This window comes from Phocoena sinus, chromosome 13 (genome assembly GCF_008692025.1).
Source record: "Phocoena sinus isolate mPhoSin1 chromosome 13, mPhoSin1.pri, whole genome shotgun sequence".
NCBI classification, from domain to species: Eukaryota; Metazoa; Chordata; class Mammalia; order Artiodactyla; family Phocoenidae; genus Phocoena; species Phocoena sinus.
In genome coordinates, this window is record NC_045775.1 from 88,157,807 (window position 1) to 88,175,136 (window position 17,330).

Below are 17,330 nucleotides of genomic sequence, written 5' to 3' on the forward strand. Positions count from 1 at the left end.
CCGTGAGCCACGGCTGCTGAGCCCGCGCGTCCGGAGCCTGCGCTCCGCAACGGGAGAGGCCACAACAGTGAGAGGTCCGCGCACCACAAAAAATAAATAAAAAATTTAAAAAAAAAAGTGCATTGTTTAAAATGTAGTGAAGCAACAGCAAAGGATTAGAGGAACGACCAAAGCAAGTCCTTCTGCAGGAGCTGGAAGGCACCACCAGGGCAGACGGCCAAGTTCTATGGCCCCTTGGGCTATCAGGTGCCATGCGAGCAGAAACCATCACATCACCGAGGTAACTTTTATTTAAAAAACAATTACAGGAGGGACAAAGAATCAAAAGAATTTTAATAAAATCAACAAGTTTACATTTGTACATCTTGTGTATTTGGGATCCAACCAGGGGCAAAGGGTAAAGTTGAAACGACCAGGTTTCCATAGGCGGGCGAGGGGGAAGGCCAGGTTACCCTGGCTGTGTGACAGGCAGTGACTCAAGGGTGGTACCCAGGGCCCTTGGAGCCCCACTGCAAGCACATCCGGGGCTCAGGCCCGGGCCTTCCGGCTCTGAGCGTGGGCTCAAGACTCCATAGCCCACGTGCCACTCCCACATGGATACCTGATAAGCGACAGCAGATAACCAGCTCGTGAAATTGAAGAGTCCTGCCCAGAGAATACTAACGTCAGCTGAGTCCAGTTCGTGCTATTTTAACTAGGATGGTGACATCGAACCGACCCAGGGGGACAAGGGCCAGGTGATGGCTCTAATTCCTCTAACCGATGGCACAATCACAAGACAGCAGGTCTTTAGAAAGAAGCACGTACTTCTTTAAAAAATATGATTTGAGAAAAGGGCCTTGTGGGAGTTAGAGAAAGGCAAGGTTTTTAACAATTCTGCACAGGGTCAGAGAATTCCGCTGCATTAGAGGATTCTAGAGTAGAGATAGAAACTGCTCAACTTCAGTTCCCATTCTTCTAAAGGATCACAAACATCTCAAAATATTGATCAATGTTCAGGGCAGAGAGAGACCAGTGCCCCCAAGTGAGAAAGGAACCATCAGAAGGCTTTTCCAGGACTGTACCCATCTCGCGGAGAGAAACAGTGCTTTTAGAGGTGCAGTTTTCCGTGTCCTAGTCACTTGTTCTCTGAGGGATAACCCCAAACTCACGAGTCGTAATGGTAACGTCCCCAGTGACATGGCCGTTCCTTCACAGCCATCCGCAGGGTAAGACTCATGACTGGGCTTTCATTCACACCAGCTTACACAGCACGCGGCTGAGCTGCAGGAATTTCTTCATCATTTATTCTTTAGAAATCGAGACACAGGAGGGAAGAGTGCACGGATGCCTTTGCTTTCTGGACCCCCTGGAATCACAAGAGGAAAGAGAACAGTGACCGTGATCAGTACAGAAAGCGTCTTCACAGAAGGGAGGATGAGCTCTCCACCCCGTCTGCTAAGGCCTGGGCTGAAGGAGGGGCCGGATCCCGGCATCCCCTCGTCACACGCACGAACTGATGCACGTCTGCCAGGCGTCACGGCATCTTTCTTCTTAGTCCCCGACAGAGTCGATAAACACCAGGAAGAAATTCAGAAGAGGGCAGTGAAGTAACAACAGCGTCGGCTTCTCCGCGATGCTGGACAGAGACGCGGAATGGACGTGGGGTCTGTGATGCGGGGAGGTGTCTGTCCTGTGTGTCCAGGAAGCCGCAGGGCAGGCGTGTAAAGTGCTAGAGGTAAGGCAGCCCGCCTGGACTTCCTCTGGGGGCGGCGCTCCCTCGGGAGGGGTGACATCCCCATCGCGCAGGGCAGCCATCACCCACGGCCCGCCCTGGCCAGCGTGGAGGTGACCACCAGCCGCCCCGGAAAACACACTCAGCTTGTGCTCACGACCTTTCCCTTTTAATTTCTCGAGGAATCAATGGGGCGGGTGGTGGTGCAAAGAAAAACGCCCCGAATGAACACGACGGAGGTGAATTTCCAAAAGAGAGAAGAATCACCAAGAGGATATAACGCCAAATTAAAAGTTCTAATTGAACATGTTAATCACGGAGTTACAAACCGGCGGGCGATGGGCCGTGTGCTCCTGTCCCCGCCGTCGGCTCCAGACCTGCGAGCAGCTCATTCCGGCGCGTCCCAGATTCTCGGAGCCTTCACGTGCGAGGTATCCAGAAGCGGATGAATTTACCCCAAAGGGAGGGCCTGAGTACCCAGGCAGACCTTTTAGGGGTTGCAAGCCAGATGGGATACCTCCCTGAGGTCAGCTGTCCCTCAGGGCAAAGGCAGAGCCCGCAGGGCGGCCGGTGGCCAGGCGGTGAGGATGGAGAGCTCTGCGCCCTGGCTGCTCGCCTGCCAGGACGCGGTCCCCTCCGTGCCACCGGAGCGAACGTTTCCAGTGCAAATACGTGTCTACAGATCGGGGCTCGGGGTGCGGGGTCTGGTTTGTCCGGGTGGCACAGGAAGGCTCATTTCCTTTCAGAGCAGACATCTGTTTTGGGTGGCGATGTCCCTGGACGGGTGAATCTGGCCTGTCTCTCTTTCGAGGATTATCCATTTCCATCCGATGCAGGGGGTCGGCCCCATTTCCCACGACTGAAGCCCCCCAGCACCAGATGGCGGCTGACGCGGCCTCCTACTCTGTGCACCCGGCCGCCTTGGTAAGGAGCCCTCGGCCCAGCCTCTTCAAGTCCGAGCCCCGGGGCTGGGGGAGCTGGGGTTCGTGTGCCTGCTGGCCGCACAGTGGGTGTGGACGAGACCACCGTTGGGATACCTAACAAACACGGGCTCGCAAAATGGGTTTCGGCACATCTGGCAAAGCTTTTTGTCCGAGAGCCGAACTGAGCTTCCTTTCAGCTTCATCTGCAAAAAGAAACAAAGACAGGGACGCCTGTGACATAAGTGACACCGGTCTTCAGAGCTGACACGCGTCACCCCGTGGGTTGTTACCATCACTGGTGAGGACAGCTTTAAGATCAATTTCTCGAAACAGAGTATCGGCGGTGAAAATAAACAAAAACTCCCTCCGGAACTGGAAAAGTCAAAAAAGCTACAAAACCGCCTTCTTATTTCCCAAAAGTAATTGCTGCTTGTCTGGCGGAGGAATTGCTTACCAAGATCTTTCAGACATTCTCTGAGCTCTGATCTGTTCAAGCAAAAGGCCTATTACAGAATCATGGGGCCTTAGAGCTGACAAGACCGTGAAAGCTGTCTAATTCCCTGCTCCCCTCGTCTGCAAACAAGAAACGTTAAGGCCCAAATAAGAGACTGGGTCAAACCCATGGGGTTGATCCGTGGCACGTTCCCGAACGGCCCCAGGAAACGTCATTTCCTTTCTTTAAGTGTTAACTAACAAAACTAACAAAACTTTATTATTTCTTGTCTGATTAAACAGGACCTGAGTTCTGCAAGCTAAAAGCCTTTCTGCACAGTTTGCGTGAATCAGCCCAGCAAGTCGGCCTAGTGGCAGGACGGGGCGGCGGCTTAGTGAGTTCACCCTACTCGTTAGTTTCTTTAGTCATTCAGCAAAATTCAATGCCTTCAAGATGCCAGGTTGGCTCAGGAATACCGAGATAAGTAAAGGAAGTTCCTGCCCTCAGAGAACCCAAAGCCTAACAGGGAAGGGGACGGCTATGGATGCAGCACGTGAGTCGGCACACGGGGCACCCGTCTGCTTCAAGGGACGGGAAGGTTTCACAAATGAAAGACTCAGGCGGGGTTTCGAGTAGGCGTTCACCAGGCAAAAAAGGAAGAGGTGAGCCGTCTCAGGCAGAGGAAACGGTGGATTCTAAGGCCGTACGTACGAAACGGCAAGTCCATTGGGAGGTTCTGAGCACCCTGGGACGGGCAGGGACGGGCCAGAGGAGGGAGGCTGAATCTTGCCGGCCTCGGCTTCTCCACTGGGGAGTCAATGAAGGCTTCCCAGCGGGAGGAACACGGCGGATTCCTGCTCTGGAAGGACAGGTTCCTGGCTGCGGGGCGTCTGGGCCTCACCAGAGAGAAGCCTTCTCTGGATAAGCTTGGGGAGGTTATGGACTGAATGCCTGTATCTCTCGCCAAACGTCGAGGCCCTGACCCCCAGTGGGATGGTGTTTGGAGGTGGGCCCCCAGGACAGCCTCAGGGCCCTTATGGAGGGGGAAGAGACCAGCGCTGGCTCCCGGCCCCGTGAGCTCAGTGAGAAGGGGGCCTCAATGGGCCCCGAATCTGTCAGCGCCTGGATCTCGGGCTCCCGGCCCCCAGACGGTGCGAACGGGATGCGTGTCGTCTGAGCCCCCGGCCTATGGGATTTGTTATTATTAGTCACAGCAAGCCCAGGGGACAGAGACAGGGACCCGGAACGTGCAGCTCTGAATCGGCCTGCAGTCCACAGCTGGGATCCTGTGTCCTGTGTCACCTCCTGGTGCCCCTGCCCCCCCTTCTGTGACGGGGACGCAATTGTGCCCGGAAGTGCTGTGCGGATGCAGTGACACTGTGACCTGCAGCGTGGACCAGGGCCCGGAGCGCGGCTCTGCGGACCGTCAGTGTCTAAAAGGGGCGGGAAGCTGCCCCCACCGCACACCTGCCGGCCCGGCTCCCGCCTGGGCTCACACACCTGTGTCTGTGTGAAGAAATCACGTGTGTTACAGAGAAGAAACGGACAAGGACTGTTTTTCCACGGGTAAAACCGACCTCAAATCACACGTCTCGCCCGAGAGGGCCGGGCTCTCACCTTGTCGTACTTGTAGATCAAGTTTTCTGACTTGGCCAGGCCCATAGCCACCTGCGTGGTCCTCCGGGCGTGGACGCTGTCCCGCACGGCCCCCGTCAGGAACGGGCAGAGCAGCTGCACCGACCACGTGCCCGGCAACAGCTGCAGGACCTGGGCCGCGTCGAACTCGGTGGCACGGCGGTTCAGGAGGTCCACGGCGGCCACGGCCAGCTCGGGCGCAGAGGGGCCGGGGCCCAGGTAGATGGCCAGCAGGAGCTGGAAGAGCCGCCGGCGGTACGGCGGGGCCCGGCCCTCGGAGCGCCACAGGCAGTAGCCCTCGGCTGCCGGGAAGTCGGCCAGCTCGTGGACCAGGATGCGCAGGGCCCCCTCATGCTGCTCCAGCTTCCCGAGCAGGATGGCGTTCTCCATGGGGAGCCCGGCGCCCCGGATCCTGTCTGTGGGGTGGGACCTGCAGGTTAGAAACGGCAGGGCCCGCGCCAGGCGGTGCCAATCCAATGCCACAACTGCATGGGCCATGCGCTTAAGAACGGGCAGAGCAAGGCTGGCTGCCTGGACGCCCCTGAGCTCTGCCACCCGGGCTGCCTGGACGCCCCTGAGCTCTGCCACCCGGGCTGCCTGGACGCGCCTGAGCTCTGCCACCCGGGCTGCCTGGACACCCAGAGTTTAGGGGTGTCCACGTAGCCTCCCAGGAGGGCCGCCATGTGCCTTAGGACAAAGTACATGTGTCACACAAGCATCATTCAGGCCTGAGTCATGTGCTGCTGGCCACGAGCTCAGTGTCGTCGAATCAACAACATACGTTAAATAAGGTGTCTTTAAGCAGAAACACACATAAAGAAGGTTACGTATTGATCGGCTGGTGAAAATGATGTGACCAGAGGTTCTCGGGAGCCTGACCCTGCACTCCTCCAGGTATGACGGCTCAGTGTCCGAGAACTCAGCTGTGGAGACTCTACAGGACACAACTACCGCAAACAATGAGAATGGGTGTAGTTAATGGTCAGAGAGTGGTGTTAAAAGCTGCTAAAGAGAAATGTATTAACCCAGCAAGGACAACCCGGAAATTCCACGGTGCCCGATACCACAAGAGACAAGTTCAGTCTGCCGGGTCCTGCTCTGAGGGTCGTACACAACATGGACACTGTGGTTTCTGCCCTGGAGGAAATGAAAACCAGACCCCCTCCAGGACCCCCACCTTCCTCCAAGCCTGGGGCAGCCGAGTGGGGTGCTGGGGGCAGTGCCACCCTCAAAGCCGTGATCAGAGCTGGAGCCTCAGAAGGAACTGACCTGAGGGCTTCAAAGCAAGTTCAAAGCAGCTTGTCTCAGCAGACATGCAGACCTCCCAACGCCCAGGGTAGCCTTCACGTCATCAGCTAAGGGGCCCTATCCGTTTCCAGAGGGTGGAGGACGGACGAGGGGGCTCGCCTGCCCTCCAGGAGGCTGACTTTGTGCCACAGAGGCTCCCAATCCACCCCCTGCCCCCGAACAGAGACGAAGAGGTGCCAAGGCCTCCGTCCCTGCCCCCACCCCCCACCCCCGCCGGTGACGTTTATGCAGAGAGATGCGCTCACCCAGCAGAAAGTGGACCTGGTACAAATCGGATTGCTGGAGCAGACGTCGTAGCTTCGCCTGCGTCTCGGTCACTTCTGCATCCTTGCCACTGGCGCTGGGCCTCTGTTGCAGCACCTCGTCCAGGTAGAGGACGGCTAAGTGCGTGTGGTACCCCTCCTTCTACAGGACAGGAGGACAAGCAGACAGACAGCAGTTGCTAGGGGAGCCCAGAGAACGCCCCCTAACCAAGCAGCCAGCAGGTGCCTGAGACTGGACGTGCAAGGTGAGCGGGGGCTACAGGACAACCACAGAACACGCGTACTGGGGCAAAAGCTTTCAGAAACCACGACACAGAGGAGCTGAATCTAAAATCTACGGGAAAATATCTCATTTTGAGAAGTAAGGGCCACAGGATTTAGGTATTCTCCAAAAAAGGGACAGCTTTCCTCATTTCCTTTAAGAATAACAACAAGGAAAAAAAAACTCTAAAAAAAAAAAATAACAAGGAAGGACAAGAGAAGAAAATATAAGCGGAGGAGACAAGAGATGGAAGGTGAGAAAAAAAGCTACTTAGGCCGCCGGTCTCTTTCACGAACATCCGGCTCCCTCCCTGACCTCCCACGCGTACAGACTGAGTGCCGGGAACACGAGACATTACGTTAGACCCACGGGCCAGGTTCAGGTCCCGGTGATGCCACCGCAGCCCACGCAGCTCAGCCTGCGCTCTGGGGCCTCACCTCCAGTCTCCTGTCCACGACCAGATGTTCTAGGTACTTGACCAGGGCTTGCGGGTATTTCTTAAGGCAACTGATGACATCATCTGGGTTAAACCTACTCTGTTCGTCCACAGGTCTCTTGGTGAAAACCTGAACTCCGACCTGAAAGAAGAATAGCAATTTATTTATAATGCTTTGCAAAGACCCCATCTTATCTTCATTCTGAGCACTGTCCGCTTTGGGTAAAACCACTGTCAAAAACATGATGATTTGCGGGACTTCCCTGGTCGTCCAGTGGTTAAGACTTCGCCTTCCAATGCTGGGGTTGCAGGTTCGATCCCGGGTCGGGGAACTAAGATCCCATATGCCTCGCGGCCAAAAAACCAAAACATGAAACAGAAGCAATATTGTAACAAATTCAATAAAGACTTTGAAAATGGTCCACGTCAAAAAAAAAACAAACAAGAAAACACGACGATTCGGAAAAGCAGTGCAGATGAAGCACTGACAGAGACAGGAAATGCCGCAGAGCTCCAGCCGGAATTCCTTCTAAAAGGGTCGGAAACTAAGGAACCAAACATTTATTGGTGGTAGGTTTTGACAATCCGTGAAGCAACAACTCTGTAACGTTTAGATCATCCTTGCTGGATCATAAGTGAAAGAAGATACAAGCGGCTGAAGATTCAGTGAACTCGATTCTCCAAACGCCCATACCCACCGCGTGCCTTACCCACGTGGGACCCAAGCCCACTCAACAACAACAAAGACCCAACACAGCCAAATAAAAATAAATAAATTTATAAAAAAAAATACTAAAAAGAACCCCTTTCATTTATTATTGCCAAGCAATACTGCATTTTGTGCATATACATTTTATTTATCTATTCATCAAGTGATGGACACGGTTTTTTCTTTCTTTTGGCTGTCGTGAATAATACTGCCGTAAATATTCGTGTACAAGTTTTTATGCGAATAAAGGTTTTCACTTCTCTTGGATGCATACCTAGGAGTGAAATCGCTGGCACACATGATAACTCTGTTTAACCATTTGTAGAACCGCCAGACTGTCTTTCAAAATGACTGTACTGTTTTACCTTCCCACCAACAATGAATGCGAGTTCTGATTCCTCTGCATCTTTGCCAACGTGTACTATTGTTGTCTTTTAAATTTTAGCCATCCTACTGGGTGTGAAATGGTTTTGATTTACATTTCCCTTAAGGATTAATAAAATGACTGATGAAAACAAACAACCAAAAAGGGCCCTTCTATGTCCCCAACTCACCCCCCCAAAGGGGGTTGGGGACATAGAAGCAAGGGCGACGGTCTGCCTGGTGTGCCCCAGGCCCGGCTCCACGCCCTACAGGGCAACAGTCTGGTCTTTCTCCAGCCCGCAGAGAACAAGGGACCAGATGCCGTTAGGGATGGGGGTCGACACACGGGTGTTTAAGAAGATGCTAAGACCTGACCCGCGGTGCCTTCTGCTTTCCTACACAGTGGCCTGCCCCCACCACAGGTGTGCAGAAGCACTGAAATGCAGAAATTCCCCGAGAGCTGGGATTCAGACGGCTCAAGCCATGTATTAAAAGGGGGGAGAAAAAAAGCGGAGAGAAGGGTTAAAGTGTAGCTTGTTTTCCCACCTAGAATCAACTTTTCTGTCCATTTTCACCAGTCCCCTGCCGCCCTGAACGAATGCGTTTACGAAGCACAAACCTCCGGATTTTTCTGCAAGACCCAGTCAGCATACTGCCCACACAAGGTCCGGGTCGAGGCTGTAGGTAAGGAAATCCACGATGTACTCGTACAGGTCTGAGCGCGTGGAGTCGTGAATATCCCCGTTGACGATGCTCACCCACAGCTGGAGAGGAATAAAAAAGAAGGTAGGGAAGGTTACATACCTCTTAGAATTAGCTCAGAAAGGGCACGTGTTTGTTTGTCTGGCCTTTCAATATTTCAAAGTGGCGGGAGAAACTTTGGAGGTTTAAATCCATTTTAATTTTTTCACACACATGAAAAAAAAAAAAAGAGGGGACACGGTCCGGGAAATCAGGAACATAAAGCACCAGGTTCTTTTCTTTCCTTTTTAATGAGATCACAGTAATACAAGTAGTAAATGTAGTCTATGAGGAGACTTGGATGCATTAAAAAACGTCTCTTCCTGAAATGAAATCATCAGTGACAATGTTTGGACACAGAAGACATTCACCTACATCCATCAGCCGGGCTGTCTCAGCCTTCTCCGTCACAGGAATTTCTGAGTTTGAAGACCTTTTGGGACTGTGAGAGTCTGATGTGCTTTCAAAACCTCTGGTGACCCTGTGCCCTGGTGTTCCTACTGTCTTTTGCATGGGGGCTCAGGGTAGATTTAATAATAAAGTCCTTTTGCTATTTCATCCAGACACTTCCCTGCCGTGTAAACTGAATCTTTTTTTTTTTAATGCTTCACTGTGCACATGTACTATTGTTTTTATTTTTTTAATTTTTATTTATTTTATTTATTTTTTATTTATTTTTGGCTGCGTTGGGTCTTTGTTGCTGCGCGCAGGCTTCCTCTAGTTGTGGCGAGTGGGGGCTACTCTTCGTTGTGGTACGCAGGCTTCTCACTGCGGTGGCTTCTCTTGTTGCGGAGCACGGGCTCTAGGCGTGCAGGCTTCAGTAGTTGTGGCACGCGGGCTCAGTAGTTGTGGCACACGGGCTTCGTTGCTCCACAGCATGTGGGATCTTCCCGGACCAGGGCTTGAACCTGTGTCCCCTGCGTTGGCAGGCGGATTCTTAACCACTGCGCCACCAGGGAAGTCCCTATAAACGGAATCTTACTTTCAGAGCCTCAGAATGAAGTGGCCTCACGAGGGGTGGCAGAGATGGGGGCTGCTTGAGAGCCCCCCTGCATCGTCGTCTGTGCCGTGGTCCTCACCCACCTGTCCACACTGACTCCTGAACCACACCATACCAGCAAGCGGCCCAGTAAACAGGCAGGCAGTGTAAACAGCTTTCGTTTTGTCACAGGCAGCCGTAATTCTGGTAGCAGCACACCAATGTTTTTTATGTTACTAGTTTCTTCAGTGCTGAATTCCCCAAATCAAACAAACTATTCACACAGCCATTGAAATGTGTCATTAAAAAAATTCTGCCATATATGGTGATTTATTCCATATTATTTCAATTTTGTAAACTCCTGTCTATGTAGCTTTGCTAATGTTATTAACATACTTATAACAAATTCTCAGAACATGGTGTTTTAAAAAAATAAAAATTTTAGCTTTGACACCCAAATCTGCTCTTAGCCATGGGGTGTATGTTGATGAGAACCTTTTTTTTTTTTTTTTTTTTTTTACCTATTCCACAATCGTGTTACCACGGTAATTTCTCAAAGCAACCGGATACGCTTGGTGAGTTTGGTGAGCACTGCTGATGCTCTTGGCCGCTCACAAAAGATGCAAGACAAGAGACAAGATGAGAAATTTGGGTGCAAGAGCCCCTGCCAGGGCCCTGAGCGCTGGCTCAGTCCCCAGCTCTCCTGCTGACCAGCAGTGCCACCCAGGCAAGTGGAGTGGCCTTGGTCAGCTTTAGTTCTGTCACAGATGACATGACAACCCAGCTCTCTGGCAAGACTTATTGCCACTAACAGTGGAAATTACAACCTGTTACTCACAGCCTTAATTTTTGATAAGGCAGTGGAGTCACAGGCCTTGTGGCTCAGTAAGAAATCCTATTTTTCTTACATTTTAAACAACTCAGTCTTGAAAATGTTCTTTAAAGAGATGGAAATATGAGGCTTCCCTGGTTGGCACAGTGATTGAGAGTCCGCCTGCCAATGCAGGGGACACGGGTTCGTGCCCCAGTCCGGAAGATCCCACATGCCGCGGAGCGGCTGGGCCGGTGAGCCATGGGCCGCTGAGCCTGCGCGTCCGGAGCCTGTGCTCTGCAATGGGAGAGGCCAACAACAGTGAGAGGCCCGCGTACTGCACACACACAAAAAAAGAGATGGAAAGATGAAGAAAAGAAAATTCTTGGGGCTTCCCTGGTGGCGCAGTGGTTAAGAATCCGCCTGCCAATGCAGGGGACACGAGTTCGAGCCCTGGTCTGGGAAGATCCCACATGCCGCGGAGCAACTAAGCCCGTGCGCCACAACTACTGAGCAAGCCTGCGCTCTAGAGCCCGCGAGCCACAACTACTGAGCCCACGAGCCACAACTACGGAAGCTCGCGTGCCTACAGCCCGTGCTCCACAACAAGAGAAGCCACTGCAATGAGAAGCCCACGCACCACAACTAGAGAAAGCCTGCGCACAGCAGTGAAGACCCAACGCAGCCATAAATAAATAAAGAAAAGAAAAGAGAAAAAAAGAAAATCCTTGGCCAACATTTCTCAAGCATTCACTTTCTAAAACAGTACTATTTTTGTTTTGTAAAAAAGGTTGTGGATCAGGCAAGACGGTCTCTATCAATTTGTAATTTTTTTTCAAACAGGCCTCGGTAGGTTGTGGCACACGGGCGTTAGTTACTTAGCAAACTTAGTTGCTAAGTTAAATGGTGGTGATTTTTAAACAGTGCTGAGATGCCTCTGAACTCACCTGAACGGCAGCAGCGTCTTGGTGGTTGTAATGATAGAGCAGCCCCAGTGCAAAGTACCTGGAAGAAAACTCAGGGTAAGTGCACCCTCTCCTGACCACCCACTGCGGGCAGTACCCCCTCAGCAACGCCCTCGGCCCTGGGCCCCCCAGCCCCAACATGAGCTATTCAACTGACTTCAACAACAAATTCAGCACCAGAAAGATTCTCCTTTCTGTTTATTTACTTATAGTCGGAAAAATGTATTCCCTATCGATTCCAGAAGGACCGTATTCACATCTAAGATGAGCTGAAAAATAAAACTATAGTGATGCTATGGAAGGTCACATTTGGAATTGCTTTACAACTTGCTTCAAATACTAGTATGATTTGCCATCTCTTCAGCTAACCATTATTAACTTATCACGAGGTATTAAGAAGGGATGCTGTCTGAGCCATTCTGGGGGTAAGGATTTTGAACGGCAATAAACGCCAACAGTATGCAGGCACTGCAGAGAACAGAAGGTCAGGGAGAGTCGGCTGGGGGGACCCAGATGTTCCAGGCCCTGACTTTCAATCCAGGCTTCATTACTTAGGGACTGTATAACCTTGAGCAAGTAGGTTACCTTCCTTGGCCCTTGCCTCCTCATTTATAAAGCGGACAGGGTCGGTGACAACACGGGCATCGCCCGGGCTGTGAGCTGTTGCCACCCTCCCACGCTCACAGGTGCGTCCTCATCCTGGCCCTCTTCCCCAGCAGGTGACCGGATCAAGCTGCCCCAGGGGGCCCTCGGATTTCTTCCCTCAAAGAGCAACCTCTCAAGATATTGAACTATTCCCTAGAAACCCTCCTCTTCTCCCGAAAGCTTTTAGAAAGTTACACTGACTATCCGCCAGACCCTCCCTGCCATCCCAAGTCCACCGCCATAAGCTGTCAGTGCATTTCCTGGTTCCTAAACTAAATCACTCCATCCCACGGTGCCTTTGGGAAACTGAGGAAAAACGGCTGAACAAGCCACTTCCCACGTGGAGGCCAGTCACCAGCCCATGACATCCTGCATCTGAACAGGGTCTGGATCGTGAGCCTGGGTCTCCGTGGAATTTCACCAGCACCTCCGCCATGTCAAATGCATTCCAAAAGTCAACAGGCAAAGAATCTTACAGGGAACTCTCAAGCCCCCCGGCCCTAGAAGGGTTAGACCACCGCCTGCCCCCAGGATGAAGAAGCTGCCCGATTTAACCACGTCATCACTGCAGATGGGGCCCCCATCGTACCCGGTGGCCGGTCGGCAAGTGGTGGGTGCCGACCAGCTCACGTCAGTAATGAAGGAGTTTGACCCCGTAACCTTTTATCCACAAGATCCGGAAGCCTCCCTTTCTGTCTGTTTATCCAGATGCCCATCTGTCCGCTCAGTCTGGCCATCAGTGGCTGCAGTGCACTATCGTTTAACCGACATGCGTTGTGGCATCTCGCACAGCTCAGTCCCACCCACGTGGAAAACTGAACGAGCCACCGTTGACTAACAAGGCCTATGACTGTTCGATCTGTCAGGAGGAGCTGGCGCGAGAGTTGTGCCCTCTAAGACCCCTGCGGTGGATCTGCAGACCGTGATGAGGCCGATAGATCCCAAGGGTGCCGGGTGGTCCCCTGATGAATGCCTGCGACTCAGAAGTCACGCTGGTGCTCAGCTGCGCGACAGCTTCCCGGGGGTGGGGACGAGGAAGGGCCATGGCAGGGAGCCCCGGGTTCGGGGGGGGCGTCCGGGGGGCCAGAAACACTCACTTTTTGTGCTTTTCCAGCCAGGCGGCGCTGTCGGTGAGCAGACAGAAGTTCTCGGTGACCAGGAGGTCCAGCAGGCTGTCGTGGTCAGCCTCCGTGTACAGCTTGAGCAGGGCCGTGTCGATGTCCTCCTTGTAGCCGTTGGCCACCTCCGTGCTGCGGACCTCGTTCAGGTAGCTCATGAGGAAGCGCTTGCACTTGGCCACCTTCTCCTGGTCGCCCTGGGTCAGCTGGTTGAGGTCTGCAAACTCGTGCAGAGGAGGGTGGGACCGGGTGAACGAGGAGGACGTGGGCAGCAGGAAGGGGTACAGGGAGATCAGCTCCCGCACGTCGAGTTGGCCGCTTCTGCAATTACAGTGTCAAACTAAATGAAGCAAAGAGAGAGAGAGAGTGCACGCAGGCACACGGGACGACACTGGACGGGTGCGCTGTCTGCACGCCGTCCGCAGCTGCACGGGCTGCAAAGCACCGCCAGCCGGGCACCGCCCACCCCCAGACCCCACGACGGAGCAGAGGGCTCGGCGGCCGCAGACGTGGCACCTCCAGTGCTGCGGTGGGACATGGGCCCCCGCAAACCCAGGTGGGGGGAAACGGCAGGAGGCACAGCGGCTCTGATCAAAGGCAGATTCGGAGGAGGCCCCGTGTACATCTCCTCCCTTACGGCTCTGAGTCGTGCGGAATCTGTTCTACACGGACATTTGGAAAACTTCTTCTACAGGCGATGACTTCGTGGGACATTGAAGGGCGATCACAGCGGGTTTAAGTTCATCTTCTGAGTGAGTGTGAAGAGCCACTGCTTCCCAGGGCGCACCTGACCCCCAGCCCAGAGGAAAGGCTGCTGGAGGGGGAGGGGCTGAGACAGGCCTGGGCTGGGGAGGGAGAGGGGTGGGATGGGTGCTGGTGAAGGGGGCGGCCCACGCGTGCAGGATCCATGTCATGCGGAAGGGACCTCAGCTTCCTAAGACGGTGGGCCAGGAGCATGCCGTTTACAACGTCCTCAGAAGAACAGTTTTTCAAGTCTTCCCAGAAGCCCCTGCTCTTTCTCTAAACTCAGAGCTTTTGGTAAAATCTCTGGAGGAAAGGGAAAGTGAACCATCACGTCTTCCTAGGAATCCTTCACAGGGTATCAAACACGCTCTTTAGAGTTGCCTCCTCGGGCTTCCCTGGTGGCGCAGCGGTTAAGAATCTGCCTGCCAACGCAGGGGACACGGGTTCGAGCCCTGGTCCGGGAAGATCCCACATGCTGCGGAGCAACTAAGCCCGTGCGCTACAACTACTGAGCCTGCGCTCTAGAACCTGCAAGCCACAACTACTGAGCCCATGTGCCACAACTACTGAAGCCCACACGCCTAGAGCCCGTGCTCCGCGACAAGAGAAGCCACCTCAATAAGAAGCCCGCTCGCCGCAACTAGAGAAAGCCCGCTCGCAGCAACTAAGACCCAACACAGCCAAATGTATGCGCCTTATCTGCCCTACCTTCAAGACACAGGACAGTGACCCTCGGGCTAAGGGGGGCAGGGGGCACGAGGGGTGTACACACGACGGCCTCGCTACTTCTCCCCGGAGCACAGCACCCACGGCGGCCTTTCCCATCACAGCCACAGTGGAGGTCTGACCGCGGAGGGACACTTAGAAGGCTTGCTACCAACACCTCAGATTACCTGAAGAGTTCTTTAGCCTCCAGGAACTGAAGCTGCGCAAACTGTATGAAGCCCGCCTGCTGCAGGACCCGCCGGTACATGACCTGCAGGGAAAGACAGGTTTCATCACTCTGACCTGCCCTGGAACCACGACAGGAGGCGAAGCTAAGTTTCTGGTCATAATCCAGGCTAACCGTTAACTATTACATGGAAACCTGAAGTTACAAGGTAAGGTAAAAACGAGGCTTATACGAAATGATTTTCAACATAAACACGTATACATGTCAATCAACCCCTCATTCCTGAGACCAAGTTGTTCTCTAAGCATCGTTCTTTCTTCTTTGTGGATTTCCCATCCATCCCGATCCGTATTCCTCCTCCCGCACTCCCTGGCTTTCTTGATAGCTTCCACCTCTGGTGCTCAGACGGATGTGAACATCGCCGGCGTTCCTGGGAGCCCGGAAGCTGCCCATCCTTCATTCTTGTGGAACTGACTCTTCACACCAGCACTTCCGAGCATCCTTCCGGAGCACGAGGCCCCTCCCATTTAACGACAAACAGATAAATACGCAGGTTTTCCTGCCGAAGCTTGGGAGACACTGTGTGTTCTGTCCCCTCCCCCCAACGGTGATACACAGCCACATCCACACCGCAGCCCGAGGAATCCTGCAATAAAAGTGCCGTCGATCTGTGTCTAATACAGTCCTACCCAAATTTCCTGGACCACAGAGCCCTTTGTTCTGGTAACTTCCAGAAACAGCAATGCACTTAAGGAAGCTACCCTGTGGTGTCTGTAATTCCACCCCCTCCCTGTCACTGTCCAGCCGGTCAGCTTCAAGCTTTGTCCGCCTTTGTCTGAAAGGCCTTGTGGACCCGTCTCTGCTCTGTCCTCACTGGCTCCATCACCCCAGCCCAGGCCCTCACCACCTCACAACTAAAGACTCTAACTGTGCTTAAGACCCTAGGACTTCAATCCCTCCCCTTTCTAATCCGTCCCGCTGTTTGATACGCCATAAATTCCTTGAAGGCATGTACATAATTCATCTTAGCATCCCCACACCCTGGCAGAGTACCTGCCGTTTAAGTAATCGCCTATTGACCTGATCCGTTTTTATGAAACTCCACTTTGTCACTCGCTGAACCCGTTTTACAGATAGGGACATCCTGTTCAGAGATGCTAAGTTTTTAGCCCAGAGTGACTAACGTGGAAGTGGTCGAGCCACGGTTGAAACCCGGACCTTTCTGCTTCTAGAGCCCAGTTCCTCCCTCTCACTGGCTCACCCAGGTACACAGCAAGTGGCTAACACTGTTACCCCTGAAGAAACGAGGGAGATGGAGACACCTAAAGGCTGCTGCTTCTGATCAGCTCTCAGAGGGTCTTGTTCTCCAAAGCACAGCAGCATCTCCTCCCGTCCCGTCAGAGCAATTCCTGCAGAGACGGCAGGAGAGGCAGCTGCTTTTTCATGACTCTCTTCCCCGACACCAGCTACGTCTGACAGGAAAACCGGCCGCTGTATGCCGCCAGCAATAAGTAGACAGGAGCGAGGCCAGGTTCTGTTGTGAGGGAATGCCAGTTCCGTCTCTGAAAGGAGAAGCAACAAAGGCCAGCCACTTAGCAAGAAGGATAAAAAGGCCCCGTCAGCTGCGGCAGAAGAATTCTCATTCACACTCAGGCTCGCTGGTGAGAAATCCGCTGAAAGACAATTTTTCCCTCGTGGCTGCAGGATTCAAATGTCACCCACTCTTCCCCTTCCTAAAGGGAAATCAAAACTACTTCTGCGGGGCTTCCCTGGTGGCGCGGTGGTTGAGAGTCCGCCTGCCGATGCAGGGGACGCGGGTTCGTGCCCCGGTCCGGGAAGATCCCACATGCCGCGGAGCGGCTGGGCCCGTGAGCCATGGCCGCTGAGCCTGCGCGTCCGGAGCCTGTGCTCCGCAATGGGAGAGGCCACAGCAGTGAGAGGCCCGCGTACCGCAAAAAAAAAACAAACAAAAGAAACCCGTCCCTGGTCACAGGTTAACACGTGTAATTGTGGGAGCGCAGAGCAAGCATTCAGGGATGTGGTGGACTCAGAGAAAAGGGCCTATCTGAGCAAGGTATCGAAACCTGTACTCGGTGTTTAGAAGTTCACTCCACTGATAGAAAATAGCACAAATAACAAGTACAGAAAACAGGGAGGGCGGGGAGGTGGGTGAAAGCACGGGGCGCTGACGGGGCAGCGAGGCTGGCCCGGCCTTACCCAGGGATGCCCAGAGGCCAGCCATCCCTGCAGTGGGTCTTTGGACGGTGGCACTGGCTATTCTTGACTTGTTTTCAGGATTAGAAGTGTTTTAGGATGGCTCCTGGAGTGCCTGCACAGTGCAGGGCTCAGGCGCGCGGGGCTCAGGCGCGCGGGGCTCAGGCGCGCGGGG

At 53.4% G+C, this 17,330-nt stretch overlaps 1 protein-coding gene across 1 annotated transcript in view; it reads right to left on the minus strand.

Annotated features, from left to right (window-relative positions):
- Positions 1 to 272: 272 nt before the first annotated feature.
- TGFBRAP1 (transforming growth factor beta receptor associated protein 1) overlaps positions 273 to 17,330 on the minus strand; it is a 44,470-nt gene continuing 27,412 nt past the window's right edge. The window contains 9 exon segments of the mRNA XM_032652731.1: positions 273 to 2,840; positions 4,688 to 5,121; positions 6,259 to 6,418; positions 6,976 to 7,116; positions 8,666 to 8,698; positions 8,700 to 8,810; positions 11,525 to 11,582; positions 13,285 to 13,626; positions 14,943 to 15,025. Coding sequence (XP_032508622.1) covers positions 2,664 to 2,840; positions 4,688 to 5,121; positions 6,259 to 6,418; positions 6,976 to 7,116; positions 8,666 to 8,698; positions 8,700 to 8,810; positions 11,525 to 11,582; positions 13,285 to 13,626; positions 14,943 to 15,025 — 1,539 coding nt within the window. The 3' untranslated portion in view covers positions 273 to 2,663.